This window comes from Palaemon carinicauda, chromosome 38 (genome assembly GCF_036898095.1).
Source record: "Palaemon carinicauda isolate YSFRI2023 chromosome 38, ASM3689809v2, whole genome shotgun sequence".
Lineage (NCBI taxonomy): Eukaryota > Metazoa > Arthropoda > Malacostraca > Decapoda > Palaemonidae > Palaemon > Palaemon carinicauda.
Window position 1 is genome coordinate 27143180 of NC_090762.1, and position 25196 is coordinate 27168375.

Here is a 25196-nt window from a genome sequence, read left to right on the forward strand (position 1 = left end):
GTGCGACATTAGACGGTCGGGAATGCTCGGGAATATGGAACTCGAGTCAAAGGACAATGCATTTCAACTGCAAGGAGCTACTGGCAGTACGTCTGGCCTGGAAAAGCTTCAGGTCTCTCCTTCAAGGCAAAGTGGTGGAGGTGAACTCGGACAACACCACGGCTTTGGCGTACATCTCCAAGCAAGGAGGGACCTACTCTCTGACGTTGTACGAGATAGCAAGGGACCTCCTCACCTGGTCAAAAGGTCTAAACATATCACTAGTAACGAGGTTCATCCAAGGCAACTTGAATGTCATGGCAGATTGTCTCAGTCGGAAGGGCCAAATAATTCCAACAGAATGGACCCTCCACAAGGATGTATGCAAGAGACTTTGGGCCACCTGGGGCCAGCCAACCATAGATCTCTTCGCAACCTCGATGACCAAGAGGCTCCCAATATTTTGCTCACCAATCCCGGACCCAGCAGCAGTTCATATAGATGCCTTTCTCCTAGATTGGTCACATCTAGATCTATATGCATTCCCTCCGTTCAAGATTGTCAACAAGGTACTGCAGAAGTTCGCCTCTCACGAAGGGACAAGGTTGACGCTAGTTGCTCCCCTCTGGCCCGCGAAAGAATGGTTCACCGAGGTACTTCGATGGCTAGTAGACGTTCCCAGAACACTTCCCCTAAGGGTGGACCTTCTACGTCAGCCACACGTAAAGAAGGTACACCAAGGCCTCCACGCTCTTCGTCTGACTGCCTTCAGACTATCGAAAGACTCTCGAGAGCTAGAGGCTTTTCGAAGGAGGCAGCCAGAACGATTGCTAGAGCAAGGAGAACATCCACCCTTAGAGTCTACCAATCGAAGTGGGAAATCTTCCGAAACTGGTGCAAGTCAGTATCCGTATCCTCGACCAGTACCTCTGTAACTCAAATAGCTGACTTCCTCTTATATTTGAGGAAAGAACGATCTCTTTCAGCTCCCACTATCAAGGGTTACAGAAGCATGTTGGCATCAGTCTTCCGTCACAGAGGCTTAGATCTTTCCAACAATAAAGATCTACAGGACCTCCTTAAGTCTTTTGAGACCACGAAGGAGCGTCGTTTGGTTACACCTGGTTGGAATTTAGACGTGGTACTAAGATTCCTTATGTCAGACAGGTTCGAGCCGCTACAATCAGCCTCCTTTAAAGATCTCACCTTAAAGACACTTTTCCTGGTATGCTTAGCCACAGCTAAAAGAGTCAGTGAGATTCATGCCTTCAGCAAGAACATCGGATTCTCATCTGAAACGGCTACATGTTCTCTACAACTTGGTTTTCTAGCCAAAAACGAGCTGCCTTCTCGACCTTGGCCAAAATCGTTCGATATTCCAAGCTTATCGTATGGTTGGAAATGAACTAGAAAGAGTCTTATGCCCTGTAAGAGCTCTTAAGTTCTATTTAAAACGAACTAAACCTTTACGAGGCCCGTCTGAAGCTTTATGGTGTTCAGTTAAGAAACCATCTTTGCCTATGTCAAAGAATGTTTTATCCTATTTTATCAGACTGTTAATACGAGAAGCTCATTCCCATCTGAATGAGGAAGACCAAGCTTTGCTGAAGGTAAGGACACACGAAGTTAGAGCTGTCGCAACTTCCGTGGCCTTTAAACAAAATAGATCTCTGCGAAGTATAATCGACGCAACCTATTGGAGAAGCAAGTCAGTGTTCGCGTCTTTTTATCTTAAGGATGTCCAGTCTCTTTACGAGAACTGCTACACTCTGGGACCATTCGTAGCAGCGAGTGCAGTAGTGGGTGAGGGCTCAACCACTACAATTCCCTAATTCCATAACCTTTTTAATCTTTCTCTTGAAATGTTTTTATTGTTGTTTTTGGGTTGTCCGGAAGGCTAAGAAGCCTTTCGCATCCTAGTTGATTTGGCGGGTGGTCAAAGTCATTTCTTGAGAAGCGCCTAGATTAGAGGTTTTGATGAGGTCCTGTTGTATGGGTTGCAACCCTTGATACTTCAGATCCTAGGGGTCGCTCAGCATCCTAAGAGGATCGCGAGGCTCCGTAAGGAAGACGTACTTAAAAAGGCAGAGTAATTGTTCAAGTCGACTTCCTTACCAGGCACCTATTTATTTTGTTTAGTTATTTTGATAACTTCTAAAATGAAATAAAAATTCTTAGCTCATATGATGTAAACATATTTTGCTGGTCTCTACCCACCCCCCTGGGTGTGAATCAGCTATTATAATCACCGGCTAAGTTAAATATTGAAAAATCTTATTTTGATAATAAAATAAATTTTTGAATATACTTACCCGGTGATTATAAATTCAAGGACCCTCCCTTCCTCCCCAATAGAGACACAGTGGACCGAGGAGAAAATTGAGTTCTTTGTTTACAATGAGTACTGGGTATCTGAACGACAGATGGCGCTGTTGAGTACACCCCCTACCTGTGTAGCGATCGCTGGCGAATTTTTCCGTAGAGTTTTTCTGTCGAGCAACAGAGTTGCAGCTATTATAATCACCGGGTAAGTATATTAAAAAATTTATTTAATTATCAAAATAACATTTTTCACAAGTTATATTTGTGATGAATTATATCTGTAACTCCCAAATTCTTTTCATTTCAGTTCATTAAGTGACTGGTTCATATTTAGGGATAGAGATCTCAACTAGTCATGTCTCGAAGCAGTCAGGTATCCCTCCAAGGTAAAGTATTAATCTGGATTTTTGGGGGACTACTTTTACCTTTCCGTTTACGTATAGTTTTTTCCTTAAATAGGTAAGATTGAAAAAAAAAACTTCTGCTTTTACACTTATAGAAATAAAAATTACTATAAGATTTAATTTTGTTCATACACGTTATACAGACAATTGACCTTTTATGGGAGTATATCATCACCGAAGCTGAAGCGACTGTTAGTTGGTCACTGGGTGGCATGTAAACCCTTCCCACCCGATATTCAGAGCAAGCTTCACTTTGATTTCATCCGCAGCTGAGTACAGATGTGCGCTGCTGAGTTCGCTGATTTGTGGCTTTGACCAGGCAAAGGAGTGGACCCGTATGTGCTTTGTGGTTTTTATAGCGTGCTTGACTGTTTGCAGTCATTCCCCTGTGAGAAGTGTAGAAAGTGGCCTACTGTGCAGTGGGCAGAATTTGCTAAGAAGAAAAAGTCTAAGAGGGATTCAGGGGCATTGGAGGGCACTCCCAGGCAGATGTCAAAGAAGCTCTTTGCTCATTTTTCCTTTCTTCGGGAACAAAGCTGGCCATTTCTTTGGCAGTTTCTTCTGAGGCTCCGTCCTCTCGGGGAATCTGTCTGGAGAAGGGAGACTGCCTCCTAAATCGATGCCCCTTTCTTTAGAGAAACTTCTGTTGGCACTTACATCCACCAGAGCCCAAAAATCTTCTGCTGCTGCTTCTCAACTGGATTTCCTTACGGAGGAGGTGTCGGATGAGACCCATGATGACGACCCTGTTCCTGTTAACGTATCCACTGCAAAGGTGCTGTCTCAAGTGGCCTAATTCTTGACTGCTCAGAAAAAGGTTCTGAAATGTCCCCTCATCCATGCATTTGTCTCTTTCCCTGTGTAGGCTTTGTCTTCTACTTTGGAGCTGAGGAAGAAATTAACAGCCCTCCTTGTATATTGGGGTTAAGGAGGTCTGCTTAGCAACCCAGTTGGCGAACTATGTCCTCAAATGGAGAGATGTGGCTGCAGTTTGCTTCTCCAACCGTGGGGGATGGTAAGCTGCCCTTGTACTTCGGAAATCATCAGTGCTGGTTGTGACATCTTTGCTACAGCAACAGGATGTCAAGGCGACAGTCGAAAAATGGAGAACGGGGATCTGTGACTCCCTTGTCCAACAAGCGGTTATATATGGGGTCAAGGGTCCCTTGAAGTCCTCGAAGTCTGGATCTCTTTTTGTCTTATGCCATGAGACCAGCAGCTATGAATCAGATAACTGCACCAAAATCCAAGCCCACTCCTACTTGCCCCTTCTTTAAAGAAGAGTGGGGAGATTCCTTTCCCCTTGCAACATCGCGCGGACCGAGCCAATAAGGGAAGAAAGGAAAGGAAAGGAGGAAGGGGATGCCAGGTCAGCAGCAATACGGAGTGGAAGAATGGGTGGTAGAGGTCCCATAGACCAGATACCATGTCCCATTCATCAACTCTCTCCTTCCACTCGCTCGAGTTCCAGTGACTTTTCAGGCTTAGCATTTGGGATTGCGTATCTCTGGAATTTGTGACGGAGGTTTTAAGTACAGTATGTCAGACAAGAACGTACTAGAAATTGTCCGAGACAGGTTAGGAAAAATACGTGATGACTTTTTTTTTTTTTAAATTGCTTTTTGAGTTCTTAAGGCAATTTCTCTTGGCTTTTTTGGCTTTCACCTTTAACTTATCTGCGATATGGTATAGTGTATTGTCCTTGTTGATGGGAGCTATGAGGGATACTTGGCTTGTGATTCCAGAGATAAATTTCGTATCATTGTTACTCCTTTATTTTTTGCATTCTAGAGACTTTTAGAATGGTATGTGAAGTCCTTTTTTTTACTCTGATTTCCATTTAATCTGTTTGAGACCTGAAGAATTTCATTGCTGTCTTTCCATCATTGTGGATAGGTGGTATTTGTTTTACCATTCTATGGGTCTCAACTGGCAACACCTATAGTGATGCTTAATATAAGCAACTTCTCAAAGTTGTATTTCATTCAACGTTTGGTTACAGTAAATGTCAATTTGAATGGCTAAGACAGATTGTTTTAGATATTTGTTTGTCAAGGTCAGTTGTTTGTTAACTTACAATTTTATTTATTTTATTTCACATAAGGCGACATAGTTGTACTATATAGAATCGTAAAAATAGAGGACATTCATTCACCTTTATTTTGGGAATTAGAAAATAAATACATTTCGTGTAATTATGAGTCAAATCATTTGTAATTCAGTATGTGGGATATTTTCCATTTTAATGTTAAAATAAGCTGGTCTTAATTACATAAAGGTAAGAATAGAATATCTTGTATTCAATCAATGAGAGTAAAGAATATGATGTACTGATGCTACATGGAGTATTTAGAAACTTGATGAAGGATTTTTAAGAGATATTTGGAAGAGTGCATTACAGTATTGTAAATGTTTATATGTGGAAAACCGGTTGATAACATTAGCTTCCTTTTTCCTTGCAGTGGGAGGGCTTGGAAGTGTAAATGCAACTTCGACAGAACTCTTAATGACAAACTATGTGTCGGGGATGCAGATCAACGGAAGGATGTCCGCAGTACGTCGGTTCTTCTGTTTGTTCGTCACATTTGATTTACTCTTTACAAGTCTCTTTTGGGTCATTTGCATATTAGTAAGTAAAAAATAATTTATTCATGTGTTTGCCATATACTATATACTGTATAGTACATTAGTTCCTTTATGAGCAGAAACCATTGACCTTTAACCCCTTCACTACAAGGCAGTGGATCCTCCCTCAGTAGCTGCATACTTTTTCAAAAGTTTGCTTCATTTGCTATGGGATTTTACTCTAAACAACCAAAAAATTCTTTCTATTCATAGTGAAGTGATTATAGAATGATTTTTTAGAAATTTGTTTTATTTTACTATTTTACTCTTGAATAATATTAAAGCACTGTGATTCTATGTTTGTTCCGATGTAGATACAAACCCTCCGCTATTTATAGGGTATACTTTCGGCGCAGCTGAAAGACGAGCCATGATAATTTTAGTGAGGGATAACTACCCCATCCGCTAGTTAGATAGTGGGGGGTGGGGTAGACTGGCTACCCCGCTCACTCACACCTCTCGGCTGAGTAACCACTTTACTTTATGGCTCGGTAGAGGACGGACATGCTGCCCTTCTCCCCTTGCAAAGACTTGCTTTGATTGTTTATCTGTTTTTTTTTTTCTTTTTCTTGTGTGTTTTCATTTATCTTACATATATTTATGAGTGTATGTATGTATAAATGGAAATATATGTTGTTAGATACTTGTAACTTTAATTGCTGTTGACAACGTATCTGACTGCCTCCGCCGTAAGGGAGTTGTCATTGCCGCCCTACCCTGCGACTGGTGGTTGGCAGGTTCTCAACACTGCCGTGTGTTTGTTTCATTACTGAATTAAAGTGTATAACAGTTCAGTTCCCTTGCGAGGAATTATCTTATAAGGAAGGTGACTTATTCCCCGAATAGTTTATTTTTTGCAACGGAGCATGAATTGTAATTGATCACAACTTCCTTTTTTCACAGGTAGTAGTGACGTAGAACACAAGGCCGAGTTCTAGGGCCCCCTGTTTGTTATCCTGCGCTCCATGTGGTAGCTCGTGAGCTGCCCTCGTTACGAGGTAGCATTCGCTGTCAACCTTCAACTTGATGTTCCTCCTTCAAGGGGAACTTCTCTCTCTCGCGAGAGAAAGAGAGTGAATTTTTTTTTTACGCCTATGCTTTTTTCCCATAGAGCTGGGAGAAAGCTTGCCTAAGGCGATGTCCTCCTTCGGGAGGACTTCTCTCTCGTTCGCGAGAGAGATTTTTACGCCTAAGCTTTTTTCCCATAGAGCTGGGAGAAAGCTTGTCTTAGGTGATGTCCTTCTTCAGGAGGACTTCTCTCTTGTTCGCGAGAGAGATTTTTACGCCTACCGTATATACTCGTGTAATGTTCGATTTTTGAAGGCCTATTTTTTAGTTAAAAAAGTAAGGGTCGAACATTACACGAGATATATATTTGAAAAAGTAAAAATTTCTGGCCTACCGGTAGGTAAACGTAAGCTAGGCCTACGCGAACATTACCCTAGGCTATGCTACCTACCGGTAGGTAATCGTAGGCTATACTTACACGTATATAAGGTTACCTACCGGTAGGTAAACATAGGCTAGGCCTATATATACAGTACTAACCATGTTCATTTAACACCAGGCATATTATTAGCATGGATTTTATTTTCTAAACCATCATAAATAGTTTTTTTCCGCTACAAGTAATGACTTTACCATAACTCAGCAGGTATGAAGCTAGCAAACAGTCGGGTTGCGTATGTTATAACATGATATGGTTAATGAAAAAATTATGCTCATTTTATTTTACTTGGTATGGTATATTAATTGACATTAATAATAAACCGCAAAAATTTTTCTTAATTAAATCCACATTTTTTTTTCTCCAAGTTCGAATGCTAGTTTCGGTAACTCCAAACATTTTTATGGCTTGAACGTTATTTGTTTCAGCGGACAGCGGCTGCAATAACTTGAAGCTTGAATTTTCCTGTAAATTTTTTATATTTCATGGTAGACATCTTGATGGGTTATGAGTAAATTCTTATTCATATATATTGAAGAAAAAAATGATTAGCATAACGGGTAATTATAATCACTGTAATTACCTGCAATTACCGGTAATGGTAATTTGTTACTCAAAACGATGAACTAATTTTATTGTAGTGTTTGCTTGTTTTTGAAAGCTATTAGGGGGTGATGATAATCGTCTGTTTGCAACTAAAGTGTTTGCTAGAAAATGTACGCTGAATACTCAATTGTTATTGTAAACAGATGTTAGTATTTAGGTGTTGTTCCGATTTCTTTTATACATTTGTTTGTCGCACTTAGGCATAACCCTTACTTTGTTGGTAATTATGGTATGCTGGAGATAAAAGACCTCTAACCTACTGCCAAAATCAAGACTCGAACATTACATGAGGTATATGATGAATTCATGATTTTGAAGGTAAAATAGGGGGTCGAACATTACACGAAGTCGAACATTACACGAAGTCGAACATTACACGAGTATATACGGTACGCTTTTTTCCCTTAGAGCTTGGAGAAAGCTAGTCTTAGGCTATGTCCTCTTGGGGGAGGACTTCTCTCTTGTTCGCGAGAGAGATTTTTACGCCTACGCTTTTTTCCCATAGAGCTGGGAGAAAGCTTGTCTTAGGTGATGTCCTTCTTCGGGAGGACTTCTCTCTTGTTCGTGAGAGAGATTTTTACGCCTACGCTTTTTTCCCATAGAGCTGGGAGAAAGCTTGTCTTAGGTGATGTCCTTCTTCGGGAGGACTTCTCTCTTGTTCGCAAGAGAGATTTTTACGCCTACGCTTTTTTCCCATAGAGCTGGGAGAAAGCTTGTCTTAGGCTATGTCCTCTTGGGGGAGGACTTCTCTCTTGTTCGCGAGAGAGATTTTTACGCCTACGCTTTTTTCCCATAGAGCTGGGAGAAAGCTTGTCTTAGGCTATGTCCTCTTGGGGGAGGACTTCTCTCTTGTTCGCGAGAGAGATTTTTACGCCTACGCTTTTTTCCCATAGAGCTGGGAGAAAGCTTGTCTTAGGTGTTGTCCTTCTTCGGGAGGACTTCTCTCTTGTTCGCGAGAGAGATTTTTACGCCTATGCTTTTTTCCCATAGAGCTGGGAGAAAGCTTGTCTTAGGTGATGTCCTTCTTCGGGAGGACTTCTCTCTTGTTCGCGAGAGAGATTTTTACGCCTACGCTTTTTTCCCATAGAGCTGGGAGAAAGCTTGTCTTAGGTGATGTCCTTCTTCGGGAGGACTTCTCTCTTGTTCGCAAGAGAGATTTTTACGGCTACGCTTTTTTCCCATAGAGCTGGGAGAAAGCTTGTCTTAGGCTATGTCCTCTTGGGGGAGGACTTCTCTCTTGTTCGCGAGAGAGATTTTTACGCCTACGCTTTTTTCCCATAGAGCTGGGAGAAAGCTTGTCTTAGGCTATGTCCTCTTGGGGGAGGACTTCTCTCTTGTTCACGAGAGATATTTTTACGCCTACGCTTTTTTCCCATAGAGCTGGGAGAAAGCTTGTCTTAGGTGATGTCCTTCTTCGGGAGGACTTCTCTCTTGTTCGCGAGAGAAAGTTTCTTATGCTTATGCTTTTTTCCCATAGAGCTGGGAGAAAGCTTGCCTAAGGCGATGTCCTCCTTTGGGAGGACTTCTCTCTCGTTCGCGAGAGAAAGTTTCTTATGCTTATGCTTTTTTCCCATAGAGCTGGGAGAAAGCTTGTCTTAGGCGATGTCCTTCTTCGGGAGGACTTCACTCAGATATTATTAAGCCTACGCATTTTTCCAATAGAGCTCGGAGAAAGCTTGTCTTTGGCTATGTCCTCCTTTGGGAGGACTTCTCCCTCGCTCGCGAAAGAGATTTTTACGCCTACGCTTTTTTCCCATAGAGCTGGGAGAAAGCTTGTCTTAGGCTATGTCCTCTTGGGGGAGGACTTCTCTCTTGTTCACGAGAGATATTTTTACGCCTACGCTTTTTTCCCATAGAGCTGGGAGAAAGCTTGTCTTAGGTGATGTCCTTCTTCGGGAGGACTTCTCTCTTGTTCGCGCAAGAGATTTTTACGCCTACGCTTTTTTCCCATAGAGCTGGGAGAAAGCTTGTCTTAGGTGATGTCCTTCTTCAGGAGGACTTCTCTCTTGTTCGCGAGAGAGATTTTTACGCCTACGCTTTTTTCCCATAGAGCTGGGAGAAAGCTTGTCTTAGGTGATGTCCTTCTTTGGGAGGACTTCTCTCTTGTTCGCGAGAGAAAGTTTCTTATGCTTATGCTTTTTTCCCATAGAGCTGGGAGAAAGCTTGCCTAAGGCGATGTCCTCCTTTGGGAGGACTTCTCTCTCGTTCGCGAGAGAAAGTTTCTTATGCTTATGCTTTTTTCCCATAGAGCTGGGAGAAAGCTTGTCTTAGGCGATGTCCTTCTTCGGGAGGACTTCACTCAGATATTATTAAGCCTACGCATTTTTCCAATAGAGCTAGGAGAAAGCTTGTCTTTGGCTATGTCCTCCTTTGGGAGGACTTCTCCCTTGCTCGCGAAAGAGATATTTTACGCCTATGCTGTATTCCCATAGAGCTGGGAGAAAGCTTGTCTTAGGCAATCTCCTTCGGGAGAACTTCCCTCTCGTTCGCGAGAAATAACTTGTAGGAGTTTGCTGATCCACCAGGGGTAGTGGCAGAGCTTTCTCCAAAGCAGGTTATCCCTTCGGGGGAAACTCATTCTCGAGAGAAGACCGCCTCTGGGCATTGGCGGTCCCCCGTTACGCTTATGGTTCTCCTTTAGGGGTGGAGCGAGAGCCTTATCTTAAGCGACATTCTTCTTCAGGAGAACAAACCTCTTATGCGGAGGTGTTATCTTTAAACCAGCTGGTTCTCCTTTATCCTTCGGGATCTCGTTACGATCACCCTTTGGGTTGGCGTGAACGTTGAACCTTCAGGTTCTCGTCATGTTGATCCTGCAGGTTCTCATGACAGTAGAAGTGCTTCAGGACTCCGCTCAAAACCTTCGGGTTTCAGTTACGCTGAACCTTTGGGCTCTAGTAACGATGGTAACGTTGAGCCTTCGGGAACTTGTGCCATCAATCATGCTGACCTTTTGGGGTCTCGTGACAGAGGAACTTCGGTTCCTCGTTCCGCTGATCCTTAGGGGTCTCGTAACATTAGTTATGCAGAACCCTTGGGCTCTTGTAACTTCAGTCACCGAGACACTTCGGTGTTTTGTGACAGAGAAACTTCCTTTTCTCATTGCGCTGATCCTTCGGGGTCTCGTAACATTAGTTACGCTTAACCCTTGGGCTCTCGTAACTTTAGTCACTTGGACACTTTGGTGTTTTGTGACAGGGAAGCTTTGGTTTCCCATGACGCTAATCCTTCGGGGTCTCATAACATTAGTTACGCTGAACCCTTGGGCTCTCGTAACTTTAGTCACTGACACTTCGGTGTTTTGTGACAGGGAAACTTTGGTTTCTCGTTACGCTAACCCTTTGGGGTCTCGCAACATTATTTACGCAGAACCCTTGGGCTCTCGTAACTTTAGTCACTCCGACACTTCGATGTTGAGTGACAGGGAAACTTCGGTTTCTCGTTGCGCTAACCCTTCGGGGTCTCGCAACACAGGCCACGTTAGGCCTATGGTCTCTCGTGCCCCTAATCACGCTGATCCTTCGGGGTCTCGTGATAGAGAAATGTGCTGACCCTTCGGGGTCTCACAACGCAATTTACACTGAACCTTTGGGTTCTAGTGATCTTAGCCATACTTATATGACAAAGTTTGCGGGCTCTCGTTGTGTTGATCGTTTGCGCTCACAAAACACAGGCTATCGTGAACCTTCGGGTGAACGTAGTAGGAGTACTCTCGACCCACAGAGCTCTCGCTCGCAAATTGGCGCGCATGACCAACCTTTTACGAGCACGGACGATTGGGCGCACAACCGGTTTGGCGTGCACGGCCAATGTGGCGTGTACGACTAAATTGGCGGGCACGTCCAATTTGGCGCGCAGGACCAAATTGGCGCTCACGACCGATACGGCGCGCACGAATAACTAGGCGCACGCAATCAGTTGAAGTGCGCGAACAACTCATGACAGAGTTTTTCAGACTCTCGTTGCGCGAAGTGTTCACGAGTGCACAAGAGTTTTACTCATGATAGAGTTTTTGAACTCATCCCGTGAAATGTTTGTGAGCGCCCATCGTCATCAAGAGTTTTACTCTTATGACAGAGGCATGCCTGCTGCCTAAGGGTTTACGAATCTCTACAGGTAACTATGACACAGTTCCATTGGGTCCTGGTCACGTAACACGATTCCTGAAAATTCCATCAGGAATCAGCGACAGAGTTCCTGCGGGTTCTCGGCACAACATCCATTAAGGTTGTGAGAAAGAAATTCACTAATAGATTCTGAACCCCTAGGTTCTCATCCGAATCTCTCGATTTCCGCGATCCAGAGTTTTTCTGAAAATTCTATGGTCGACCTCTCCCCTCTACGGGATGGGTCTTCCAAAGGTGTGACTTGATACGTCACCCTACACTCCCAGCTGATTACTATGTCAGCTAGTCTGGTTTTGCCAGCACCAATCCTTTCGTTTTTGAACGAACCACTGTCATCTTTCCTCCACCTTCCCACTTCGAGTGGTTTGGTTAGCAGACGGAAATGAACGAGGTATGAAGAAATTCTTCCAGTTCACTTCCCCTGGCAGGCCTTGCCTGATTTTGACGGTAGTTTTCTCACTATCGAGAAAGCGTTCGATGGCAACCCTTTCGGGTAAGCGGTCGATGGCAGTTATGTCTGGCATTCTTGAAGCAAACTTCCACATACGAGACTTCACCCTTTTCAGGAGACTCGTTCCTGAGAAGTTTTTACAGAACTTCAATGGGTGTTGTTAAAACTTCATGAAGGCCGTAGGCCTTCCCGGAGCATGCGCTCTAGCCAAGACAAAACCGCGAGGTTATTGTCTTAAATTCGGTTCTACCGTTTGATGGAGGCAGCCTCCCCCGTCATTGTACCATGGGTATAACGACTTGCCTTTTACACGATAGGCTTCCGAGACTTTTTATTCTGTTCTTACAGGGTTATTGTTTCGAACAATTAGTCCCGAAGGAATGTTGTTTGCTGACGTCAAAAGAACGATAGCAACAGCTGGGCAACTTTTCATTACATTTACGAAAGTTTCAAACCCCGTCCACAGGTAACCAGACATCCGTTTCTGTGTAATGAACACTGGCTAGCCCCTCACATAAAGAGGAGGGGTAAACCAAAGGGGAAATGATCGCCTCTAAATTGTATATTTTGTTTGAGAACATGTTCGCTCTCATTCACGAAAATATTACAGTTAGTCAATGCTCAAAACTCTTTCAGCAATAATGTTGCGATTCGTCGCACATCCATTATTCCCGCAACCGGATTCGTTGCAAACGTTTCCTGGAGCAGAGAATACGCATGCGCTAGCGCAAATGGACAAGTACGTATATGCGTGCAAGCGATCTTTCTGCCAATAAGGGCTATATACATCGTGCAATTAGAACTCTGTACTATGAACTCGTATACAGTGGTACCTCTACATACGAATTTAATCCGTTCCACAACCGACTTCGGGTGTAGAAAATGTTCGGATGTAGAAATGAATTTTCCCATAAGAATACATTAAAATAGGATTAATCCTTGGTTGAGCCCAAAAACCTATGATAACTCCTTAATAAATTACTACACATAATTACACATGACAATATGCACTCTAAATTAGATAATAGACATGTAAAAAAGAATAATTATCAAGAAATAATAAATAAGAAACAGGTTTTTAGCGTCACTTTACTTTAGAAATAATAAATAAGAAACAGGTTTTTAGTGTCACTTTACTTTAGAAAGTCCAGCGCAGGTGTCTGTCTTGCTACGCAGAGAGGAGACGGACGAGCGGCGAGGAGGTAGAGAGGGTGACAACGATAAACGTACACCACCATAACTTATTCTAACTTACACTAAGTGAACTTTATCCTAACTTAGCTTATTTATTTTTTTTTATTTTTATATTTTATATTTTTTTTTACATTTTCTTTTTGATGATTAATTTTAATCACTTTCACTCTCTACACTTAAAATTGATTGAATTTTTTTCTCTTCACTCTTTGCCATTTTCTTTGAACCACTTCCTTCCTCTTCATCACGAGTTCGCTTCATAGTTTTTTAAAGAAGCTATCGATAGAAAGTTGCTTGGTACAGCTTTTCAGAATGTTTCGGAAATGAGTTAGGCAAACATCATTGAACTGCGCAACTACACGACAAACCTGCAATTTTTTTTGGATGGTATTTGTCGATGAAGTCGACCACGTCTTGATATTTTCCTAACATCTCTTTTATTTGCGCTGAACCTAACACATGTTCTACCTCCACGATCCCTTCCTCGTCATCACTCATGTGCTCAGACATAGCATGGAGTTCCTTGAGCTCCTCTGGAGTAAGTTCGTCGTGATGTTCGGCGACAAGTTCCGTGATGTCATCTGCGTCGACCTCCAGACCCATGGACTTGCCAAGGGAGACGATTTCCTCTATGTCTTCCTCTGCACCCACCACGGGATTAGGTTCGGGGTCGAAACCCTCGAAATCTCGGGGAGAAACTGCATCAGGCCACAGCTTCTTCCAGGCAGAATTGAGGGTTCGTCGAGTTAATCCCGCCCAAGCCTGATCTATGATCTTCAAGCAGTGCACGATGTTAAAGTGGCTTTTCCAAAATTCACACAAAGTTAAGTTTGTGCTTTGCGTGACATTAAAGCACTGCTTGAATAGGTGCTTGGTGTAGAGCTTCTTGAAGTTCGAGATGACTTGCTGGTCCATGGGCTGGAGGATAGAGGTGGTATTCGGTGGAAGATACAGCACCTTTATGAACTTGAATTCTTTGAAGATATCATCTTCAAGTCCGGGCGGTTGAGCGGGTGCATTGTCAAGGCATAGCAGGCACTTTAAAGGCAATTTCTGCTCATGAAGATACTTCTTCACAGAAGGACCAAAAACTTGGTTAACCCATTGGACAAAGAACTGCCTAGTGACCCAGGCCTTCGAGTTGGATCGCCAGATAACATGAAGCTGGTCCTTATCCACATTCTGTGCCTTAAAGGCCCTAGGGTTTTCCGAATGGTAAACCAGTAAGGGCTTGACTTTTAAGTCCCCTCAAGCATTGGCACAAGGGCAAGAGTCAACCGATCCTTCATTGGCTTATGCCCAGGCAATTTCTTCTCTTCAGCGGTGATGTAGGTTCGACTGGGCATCTTCTTCCAAAACAGGCCGGTTTCATCACAATTGAACACCTGCTGCTCTACGTAGCCTTCTTCCTGCACGGTCTTTTCAAAGCTCTTCACAAAGTCAGCTGCAGCCTTTGTGTCCGCACTAGCAGCCTCTCCGTGGCGAACAACTGAATGAATCCCGGACCGTTTCTTAAATTTTTCAAACCAGCCACGAGATGCCTGGAAATCGTCTGAGGAAGGTTCGGTTGAACTCTCCCCAGCATCACCCCCAGAGCTCGCCCCCTTCAAGTCAGTGAAGATGGCGTGTGCCTTCTCGCAGATGATAGTTTCGGTGATGTTGTCGCCAACACTCTCTCTGTCCTTGATCCCGATTAGCAAAAGTCGTTCCATCTCTTCTATGACAAGGCTACGACGTTTTGAAATGATGGTGATCCCCTTAGAAGGTTTCACTGCTTTAATGGCTTCTTTCTGTTTCAAGATTGTCGAGATCATCGACATAATTTGGCCATATTCTTTTGCAAGTTCACTCACGCAACGTACTGTTAACTGTTTTATTTTCATGCTTTTCAATAATTTCTTGCTTCACTTCTAAAGAAAGCATTTCCTTCTTCCTTTTCTCACCACTACCACTTGCAAAACTAAGCCTTTTTGGACCCATGGTTTACGTAAAAAACCGTAAAAGCATTTACGTAAAAAATCACAGTTAATAGCAGAACGCACAGGGCACAACCACACGAAGCCGACGAGAACAGAGGAATGACCCAAGCCGCGCTATTTGAGGGTCCCTCCGAGGTCGAAGTGCTGCCTTCTATCGGCGAAAAAAAAAAATACATCCGGCGCTATGAGTACCATCTACGCGTACGGGTATGGTTTACTTCGGGTGTCAAAAAAAAATTTGGGTGTAGAGTAGGAACGTGTTCGAATTGTACTTCGCGTGTAGAAAAATTCGGATACAACCGGTACGACGAAAATTGCTTACTTGGTGTGTCGAAATAAAATTTGGGTGTAGAGTCGAAAAATATCTCGAATTTTACTTCGGATGTTGGATCTACGTTCGTGTGTAGAGGTTCCACTGTATTTATATCCCTTACTGAAACCAGGTTATTCAGTACATTACTTGGCTAATTTCCTGTAACCAGACATACGGCATTTACGTTCTGCCTCCTTATAGGCATTTTTTCCTTTCCCGCGATCGGATGTCATAGTCTCCTACAAAGGCTTTGGGTGGAAACTTCTCATAAGCATATCTGTTCCCTAGTAGGGAACATTTAATACAAATGCTAGGTTACCGATCGGAGACGGAGAAGTACGAACGTTTTTTGTCCTAAAAAGAAGAAACCTCCGTTACGAACGTTTTCATCGTTTTCCAATTGAGTTCCGGACACGACTTTTATGTTGAACTATGCATGTATGCTTGTCATGCCCACGATTCGGTGTTACTACATCAGTAGATTGGAGATACGTCTCAATCTCCTCTTGGGTTTGATTGGATGCGTTCGGTGATTACGGTACAGTCTCTTGTCCGGAAAGCGATCTCTATGGAGATTCGCTATTATAACATAAGCTGTACTGATTAACTGGTTTTCCGGTTGGTATCGTTGTTATTCGGCCAACCACACTGGTTTAATGGCAGTTGGAGGGAGAACAGGCTGTTCCCCTTCGTTGCAAGAACGTGCAATTAGTTACATGTCTCGACATCATCTCGAGATGTGTTTATTGTTATGCACTCCACCACCCCTCACCGCTGGACACTCCGTGGATGATGGGTGGCAGACGAGAGCTTCTGCAAGGAAGCCTGTCTTCTCGTCTTTCCTCTGGGTCTGATGCTCTCTTAAATGCAACTAAAGAGAGGGGGCAGGCATATTTTGCACCATTCCAGCCTCGTCCGTTGGCCCGATTCAGAAAGGTACCAGCATTCACCTCTCTTAGGGAACCATCTAGCAGTAGAAGCCTCAGATGGACAGAGGACAACTAGTTACTCCCATCTGCTTGCGTCATTCCTGGTACAGGAATGTGCTTGCAAAACCACCCAGATAGTGGGCTCCTAGTGTCTTGGAATCATCTTGTATCCAACAAAGTCTTAACTTTGTGAGGTCCCTGACTGTGGTTATGCTCGCAGCGGTCCTGATCTTCAGGCTCCCACTCGACCGTTCCTCAGTCCCGGAACACCAGGCCCTCAAACAAGATGTATTCCAAGATCGAGGGGGCGGCCTAGAGGTGTGCCTTGTTTTTTTACCCCCCCCCCACTCGGTCTGGTGAAAAAGTCCTCAGCCAAGTCAGGATAAGCAAGATCTTATCAATGACTCCAATAGCTTCGCTATGGCATCCCGCAGAATGGTTCCCAGACCTTCTGCAGCCCCTGACCGAGCTCTAATAGCTTCGCTATGGCAACCCGCAGAATGGTTCCTGGACCTTCTGCAGCCCCTGACGGAGCTCTAATAGCTTCTCTATGGCAACCCGCAGAATGGTTCCCAGACCTTCTGCAGCCCCTGACGGAGTTCCAATAGCTTCGCTATGGCAACCCGCAGAATGGTTCCCGGACCTTCTACAGCTCCTGACGGAGTTCCGAGGGATCTTCCTCCACGGCACGATCTTCCAAGCAGCCACATGCTAACACTTTCCCAAGCCATAGCTTTGCTCTGACTTCTCGCCTGGGACGATCCTACACCACCCCTCTCAGAGAGGCCTTTCGCAACAAGTTACGGAAAAGATATCTAGGCACCTCGGACACTTTTTAGCGTCGGTCTTCCAGGCGAAGTGTTCGGTCCCTTGTGACTGATGTCATGGAAGGGGATTCTCTCCCGTCAATGCCTTTACTTTTACAAGTGTGAGATAACTTGTCCCCGTCAGATCTCAACCTCCTCCTGGGAATGCAGTTTGGGTCCTCCAGTCTCTTAAGGCCCCTCTCTACAAACCTTATACCCAGCAGCAGATCGCTTCCTTACACGGAAGATGGGTTTTCTACTCACTTGGGCTTTTGACCAAGAGAGTTAGTGAGTTGTATGATTCATCTTCTGATGTCTCCTACACTAGAAGACGGGGAGAAGTAATCCTCAGCGGCATCCCTGTTTGGATTGCAAAGACTCAAATCCGAGTGTGCTGTACCCTAGGTGCAGCCCATTTCGAATAGAGTCTTCGTTCGGTAACCGAAAACCCATCAACTGGGGTTTTACCCAGTGAGGAGTCTGTGGGGTTACCTTAAAAGAACGATACCAGCTCGCCCCCGTGTGTCGGTACTGTTGACCAGCACAGGGAAGGGCAAGAGGAGGACCTCAAGGATTTCCTTCCCCTCTGGGATTGGAAGGCAATTGAGGTTACTGTACTCTCAATCTAGACTCTCCTCCATCCTAAGACCCAGAGCTCGTAATGTCAGTGGCGTTGCTACGTTCCTGGTGTTCGAGAAACTACTCTGTGGTGCAGATACTTTAAGTTGGCGTATGGAAATATCAATCGACCTTCACGGCCCACTACCTGCAAAGACGTAACCCACAAGAACATGGAGACCTTTTCCATTGGTCCTGTGGTGGCCGCACAACAAATGGTCTAAACACCTCAGGCTCCTTGATGGACAAGTAGCAGAGGGTTGAGGGCTGAGGCTACCCGGATTAGTCTGAGGTGAATGAGTAAGAATGCCTGGCTCCTTTCTTCCTTTCACCTTCTCCCCTCTGGGGAAAACAGCTCCGCAAGCCTCAGCATAGCTGACCTCACCTCGCTGCAGGTAAGACCCATTTCCCTTGTGCCTCCTAAGTATAGAAGAATACTTAGTTACGTCCCCAATACCTTTTGGAGGGAGGATATTGGGTAAGTCTTTAAGAACAATAGGTTTTGTACTTGAGTTCCTATGTAAGACAAGCCACACTGTTAGTTCCACTCACACACAAGCTTCTGCAGGCCACTATCAGTGCATTACCTCATATCGGCACTTGATTTTAGCGAGGGTAGGGTCCCTTCTACTATCGATCACAAATCGAAATAGAGAGGACCCCGGGTCATGACCAAGGCCAGTTAGTTGGTGAGGACTTCCTCCCTCCTAAGAGTAAGTCACCCTATGAATAGCGAAGGGTTTGTATCTACGTCGGAACAAATATCAAATTTGTAAGTAATTTGTATTTTTCCTAGTATACAAACCTGGAGCTATTTATACAAATTGGCCCACCACCCTGTCCCCCGAGAAGTCCTGCCATAAAGCAAAGTGGTTACTCAGCCGAGAGGTGTGAGTGAACGGGGTAGCCAGTCTACCCCACCCCCTACCCGCTAACTTGCAGATAGGGTAGTTATCCCTCACTAAAATTATCATGGCTCGTCTGTCAGCTGCGCTGAAAGTATACCCTATAAATAGCTCCAGGTTTGTATACTAGGAAAAATACATATTACTTACAAATTTGTTATGGTAAGAAGCTTTATATTTATTATCAAGTGATTATTTGATTGCATAATACTTGTATAGTATATAGCCTTTGTAAGCTATAAAACTGCTCTTCGATAACAGACCTTACGTCATACAAATACCTAAAGAAAATATCTGTTTCCTTTGTCACAAGATGTCTACTGTAATGTAGGTAAGTCTTGTTATCAAATAACGTTTCTTTTCGTCCTCCCAGATGAGGCAGAGGATATATAGAATTTATGCAACCCATTTCCCATAATGACTTTGTATTCAAATACCATATAGATTCTTCCATGACCACCTACCATCTAAGGGCATATTCTCACACCTGCAATATGTTCACGCTCAGTTTGTTAGGAGGTCGACAGAAGCCATAAGTTTTGCTATCCTTGTCAGATCCCTGGAAGGTTAACCAGAAAGATGAGTTGTATTTTTAATAGCTGTACAAACCTGCTACTTTCTGCCCCAGTCACCCTGCAAGTCCCAAATCTAAGGTCAAGAGTGAGCACATATCTGACTGTCAAGTGGGTGGGGCTTTCCCTCCACCTGCCAGTTTCTACTACTACCTCATTAAAAGGTTAACAGCTGTTTCCTGATAAGCTAAAATCATACTGCTATTAAAAGACTCAGGTTTTTATATTTAAAAAAAATGCAGATTACAGTACTTAAAGAACAGAATCCTTCTAAGTCGTAGATTAAGCTGTATTTTGATGTTATTCTCACTTTTAGTTTTTTACATCAGGAAATCCAGCGCTCTTCTGTGTGAAGAAACATTTGCTCATGCATTTATCTTGGTGGCTTATATAGCTAATACAGTATCACTACCTGTGATCATTTGTTTCTGTTTACATACTAAAGTATGTAGAATAACCTTACATACATAACTAACTGTTTGGAAATCAATAAAACAAGAAGTTTACTTGATGAGATGTCACTAAACGTGAGAGCGTTAGAAATGTGGAAAATACTAGTATAAAGCTACAGTAAAACCTGAATTTGACCAAGTTTTTTTTTAATGTTTGACTCCTTCCATAGATAGGATTTTGTTAAAATTTTGATTTAGTTGTGGTCATATTAAAGAATGCCTTACAAAATCTTTTTTTATTTATTTCAGATTGATGGCATGCCTTTGATGGAGGCATTAATTGAAGAAGTTAAATATTATGATGTCAAACATTCAATGTTTGATATAGTGGTAAGTTCAGATCAAGATTTTTTACAATGCAAATTTAATTAGAGAAACATTTCAAGTAGTTCATGTTTTTACAAATAGTTATTTGGTATGAGGTTGTAATGCTTCAATAAATGCTGGTAAGCAATTCATCCAGATATGTTGATGGTGTAACAAATGATACAAATTAACTTCTATGTAGGATAGGAACTTGGCCATAGGAAACATACGTATTTGTTCCCGTATGTAATACAAACCTTCAACCTTTATTAGAAGTATGACTTCAGCTGGCTACCAGGTGGTGTGTAGCTCCAGTCGCCCACCAGACGGCGGTACCTTAACTCTTAACCTTGGCCGCAGTGCTGCACCGACGTGTTCTCCCCTTATCATGCTTTGGTTTAACTTATGCTTTTCTTTCTATTTTTAAGTTCTCGGCTGTTTGCTTGTTCTTAATGATGTCGTCTCTGTGGGCAGACATGCGACTTTACCTTGGTAAATACGTCTGAGGTTGTGACTGGTACATGAGCGAACGTCACATGGACTTGCATCTTATAACTTATGTAGTTTATGCAAAGGCCATTGCAGGCTTTTCCCTGTTCTGAGTGTAGAGAGGGGCCTCCTGTGTAGTGGACTAAGTCCTGTAAGAACAGGAAGAAATTTAGGTGGGATTTGTCAGTATCAGAGTTGGTATTGCCCAAACTTATGCCGAAGAAACTCTCAAGTTTCCTGCATCCCTCCTTTGGGTGTGAAGGCAGTTTTTTCTCTAGAATTTGTAAGAGTAAGGGCGTTGTCGTCCTGCCCTGAGGGAGTTTCTTGACTGAGATAAGATTATTATTATTATTACTTGCTAAGCTACAACTCTAGTTGAAAAAGCAGGATCCTATAAGCTCAGGGGCTCCAACAGGGAAAATAGCCCAGTGAGGAAAGGAAACAAGAAAAATAAAATGTTTTAAGAACAGTAACATTAAAATAAATATTTCCTATATAAACCATAAATACTCTAACATAAAAAAGAGGAAGAGAAATAAGATAGAATTGTGTGGCCAAGTGTACCACTCTCTCTAGGCACTCCCACTTATGTGACTGATGTTGGCAAACCCTGCTAGGACCTTGACCTTGGTATGCTATTGCCTGCCCCTTTAACAGAGGAACTCCTGGATTTGTTGATGATCGCTAGATATCAGAAGCATTCTTTTCCCGCTGCCGTCCCTGTCACTGTTCCACTAGCAAAGAGTGCTGTGATTTGGTCTTCTAGATGTGTCCATGCTTGCTGCTGTGGAACAGCTACCCTCGCCCATTCTAGAGAGTGTGCGCCTAATTGAGGACTCCCCAACTTAGATAAGAGGAACAAACGAGTATAAAGTGGTGTAGAAAAAGGTTCAGTGGCAGTCAAACTTTAAGTTTAGTCTCTATCCAGACTCTGCTGACTCTATACTGTTAATGAACCACAATATCATAGGGTTCTCCTTGAAGCTTGGAGTGTTCTTAGGTTACAAGGTTGAAATGATGATACTGAAGATGTTAAACTTCACCGAAAAGACATGTTTTGATGTTGACTGTGAGAAAATCTGCATCACAAATTTGATTGCATTGTAGTTACAAAGCATCACCAAGGTTATCACTATCATAAGGCATTGGATGTTGATGTTGTAGTGTCTAAGGAATCATTAATGAAAGTTGAAAATTAGTTCCATGAGATTTGAGTCGATTTGCTGAAACTAGGAGTATTTACTGAGGAGATTGGACAATAGCGTATTGATATGGGAGTGCCTGATGTGTGGGATGCTTGTTTTCTCAAATTGAATTCTTTTTATCTAATAATTGCTTTTCAAGTCTTATTCAGTATTGTAGATCAACATTTCTTTTTTGTAATTACTTTAAATAAAAATTCTTTATCATAACTCTCCTCAACCTGCTTCCCTGGGCACCTGTCTCTATGGATAAGGTTCTTCCTCAAGGAGATAGGTGGTGACCATTACTATGCGACATCTCCTGCGATCTAGGTTACCCCACATTGAATCCCCCAGTGTTTACCCGACCACCCTCGTGCGTTGGGGTTGTTAAGGATTAGCGACAGTTCGTACTCGACATGGCGTCGGTCGTCTGCAAACAAACTCTCTCCCTGGCTCGAGGTGGTGGGACCACAGGTCACGAACCTTGTGACCTACCTCCTAACGATTTACGTCATCATAATAAACATTTGTATTACTGTAACACCCGAGGGATAAAGATTCTTCAGTAACCATTCACCAGTACATGGTGAAGACCTAGGCCTAACACCTGCTACTTCTCCTTGCTCAGGTAGTTATGAGGTTGAACTGGAGTCATTACTATTGCTAACATACTGGACCAAAGTACATTAGCACTTTCCAGGTCAGTAAAACAGCCAGTTTGGTAAGAGGAACTTCGCTCTCCTAAGGATAAATCTTCTATTAAAAGTTGAAGGTGGTCAAAGTGAAGGTAGCATTGCCTGTTAGGTGGGTGAAGCTCATTGAAAAGCTTTATGACAGTTCCAGCTTTACAGAAGTCATATTAAGTCTCAGGTTTGCATAGCTAGAAAAAAATTTAGAATATATATATATATATATATATATATATATATATATATATATATATATATATATATATATATATATATATATATATATATATATATATATATATATATATGTATATATATATATATATGTATATATATATATATATATACATATATATATATATATATATATATATATATATATATATATATATATATATATATATATATATATATATATATATATATATATATATATATATATATATATATATATATATATATATATATATATATATATATATATATACACACATATATATATATATATATATATATATATATATATATATATATATATATATATATATATATATATATATATATTTGTTCCGTAACTGAAATACAAACCACGCTATTTACATGGGGTTATTACTTCGGCGTAGCTGAATGATGAGCCATAAAGTTTTAATGAGGGTTTCCTACCCCACCGCTAGTTAGCGGGGGGTTAGGGAGGGGTAGCTAGCTACCCCTCCCCCCTTACACACACCGGTGAATAGCTCACTTTACTTTTGGCTCGGAGAGACGACAGACCTGTCAGCGCTCTCCTCTTTGTTGACTGCCATAATCTTGTTTGCTTTTTCTTTTCAGTGTATGTGTGTGAAGTTGGCCTTTATTAATCGTCATGCATACTGTACTTGCCCAGGACTTCCCGGCGCCCTTGTGGGACCTTTATGTTGTCCGTGGACACGGATCCTCACTCCTTATGCCTTCAGTGTAGGGGCCAACGGTGTGATAGGTCTAGCGTGTGTATCGAGTGTAGGGAGTGGTCTACCTCCCAGTGGGAGAGGTTTGCCCGGCGACGTAAGAAGAAGGCTAAAAGGGATCTTTCTCCTTTGGAGGCTTCTCGGTAGAGAGAAAATCCCAGGTCATCTTCTTCTGGCGCCCTTTCCTCCTCCGAAGCTCCCGCTCGAGCGGCCTCTTCCGAGAGGCCGGCGAGTGGTAGCGTAGACCGTAATGTTGTTGATGTCATTAACCGATCCCGGGGTGAGGGAGAGGTTGTTGCCTCCCGTAGCGAGGCGACTGCCCCTCCCCCCTTGGAGGAGGTAGTTGTATCTAATAATTATGTTTTTCAGCTTTGGGCTTTCTTGGGGCTGCAGCGTTCGCCCTCCAAGGAAACCTTGTTTGACATGATTAAACGGGGTGCGGCCGCCGAACAATCGTCAACTTCAGCGGAGATAGATTCTCTGTTTGTGGTTGACGTTGTTGTGTCAGAAACATCCCGTGGGTCTGGCCAAACTCCTGTTCCTCTGGGTGCGGTAGCTGAAGGCTCTGACTCCCCCTCCTCGAGGGAGGAGCTTAGTCCCACGGTCTCTTCTTCCGTTGAGACTCCCTCTCGGGGGAGTTCTCTGGTAGAGACGCCTCTTCGGAGGCCCATTGATGGTCAGCCTGCTGATCCCACGGCTCCTCGTGGGCGTATAAGGCGGAAGGCTCGTCCTCCCCTTCGGCGTAGAGGCCTTCCTTCCCCCTTCAAAGTGGTTGAGAGGCGCCTCTTCGGCTCGTCGTCTCCACAGTCCTCTTTGGAGGAGACAACTCGCCCTTCTCCTGTCCTGCCAGCTACCAATCTAGACCTCTCCGGGATCGTTCGCGATCCCCTTCGGAGGATGGTCGTCCTTCAGGACAAGGTGACCTGTCGCCCAGACCTTCAACGTCTAAAGGTGCTAATGCGCTTTATGCGCCACCTGAGACTGCCTCTGCGCAATCTCCTGGCCCTTCGGGGCTGCAGGGACTTGAGCGCGAAACTGCGCCTCTCGCCCCTAAGCGCAAGACACCGCCTGCTGTTGCTCCTGTTGATCCTAACATAGCGCCTCGGCGCTCACCCTTAGGCGTTCGCGCCGCTGTTCCTGTCATGCACCAGGGTTCCCCTGCGCGCCCACGCCCTTCGGCGCCCCGTCGCCCTCCAGCAGTTCCTGAAGTAGCACGCAAGCGCCCAACTGCGCAAACGCGCCCTGTTCCTGATATAGCGCCGCCGCACTCACCTGCGCACACGCGGCCAGTTCCTGATACGGCGCCTACGCGTCCACCGGTGCCCCAGCGGCCACCTGCGCCCACACGCCCTCCAGCGCCTCGGCGCCCCCCAGTTCCCGTTTCACCGCGCGCGGTCCAGAAGGTTCCTGAGTTGGCGTACAGGCGCCCTCAGGTTCCTGTGGACTCGTCACGCCCCTCGGGGGATAAGCGCGACACGCGCCCACGAGCGGTTCCAGTTCCAGCGCTCACGCGCACTCCAACGCGCCTGCGCGTTGCTTTGGACCCATCGCGCCCACCTAGTGAGATTCGCGATACGCGTCCACGCGCAGTTCCTGCACCAGCGCCCACTCGCTCACCAACGTGACCACGCGCCGCGGCAGCTCAGCGCGTCACCCCAGAGGTTTCCAAGTCAGCGCATGGGCGCTCACGGCCGCCTCTGGGTTCTCCCTCCAGACCGCACGAGCTCGCTACAGATACAATCGCGCACGATGCTCCAGTATAGCGCCCTGTTCCTGCTACGCACCCCGTTCCTGTATTTAAGACAAACTCCGGAACGCCCTCACTCGGCTTGCCCCTCGCGGCCTCCGCAGCAGC

General features: G+C 44.0%; 1 protein-coding gene across 3 annotated transcripts in view; it reads left to right on the plus strand.

Moving 5' to 3' along the window:
- Positions 1–25196, plus strand: part of Start1 (Steroidogenic acute regulatory protein-like) — a 135240-nt gene that overhangs the window by 45245 nt on the left and 64799 nt on the right. For all 3 annotated transcript variants that reach the window (XM_068362001.1, XM_068362000.1, XM_068361999.1), the window contains 3 exons: positions 2609–2687; positions 5168–5334; positions 19979–20059. In XM_068362001.1, coding sequence (XP_068218102.1) covers positions 2657–2687; positions 5168–5334; positions 19979–20059 — 279 coding nt within the window. In that variant the 5' untranslated portion in view covers positions 2609–2656. The remainder of the gene's footprint in view (positions 1–2608; positions 2688–5167; positions 5335–19978; positions 20060–25196) is intronic.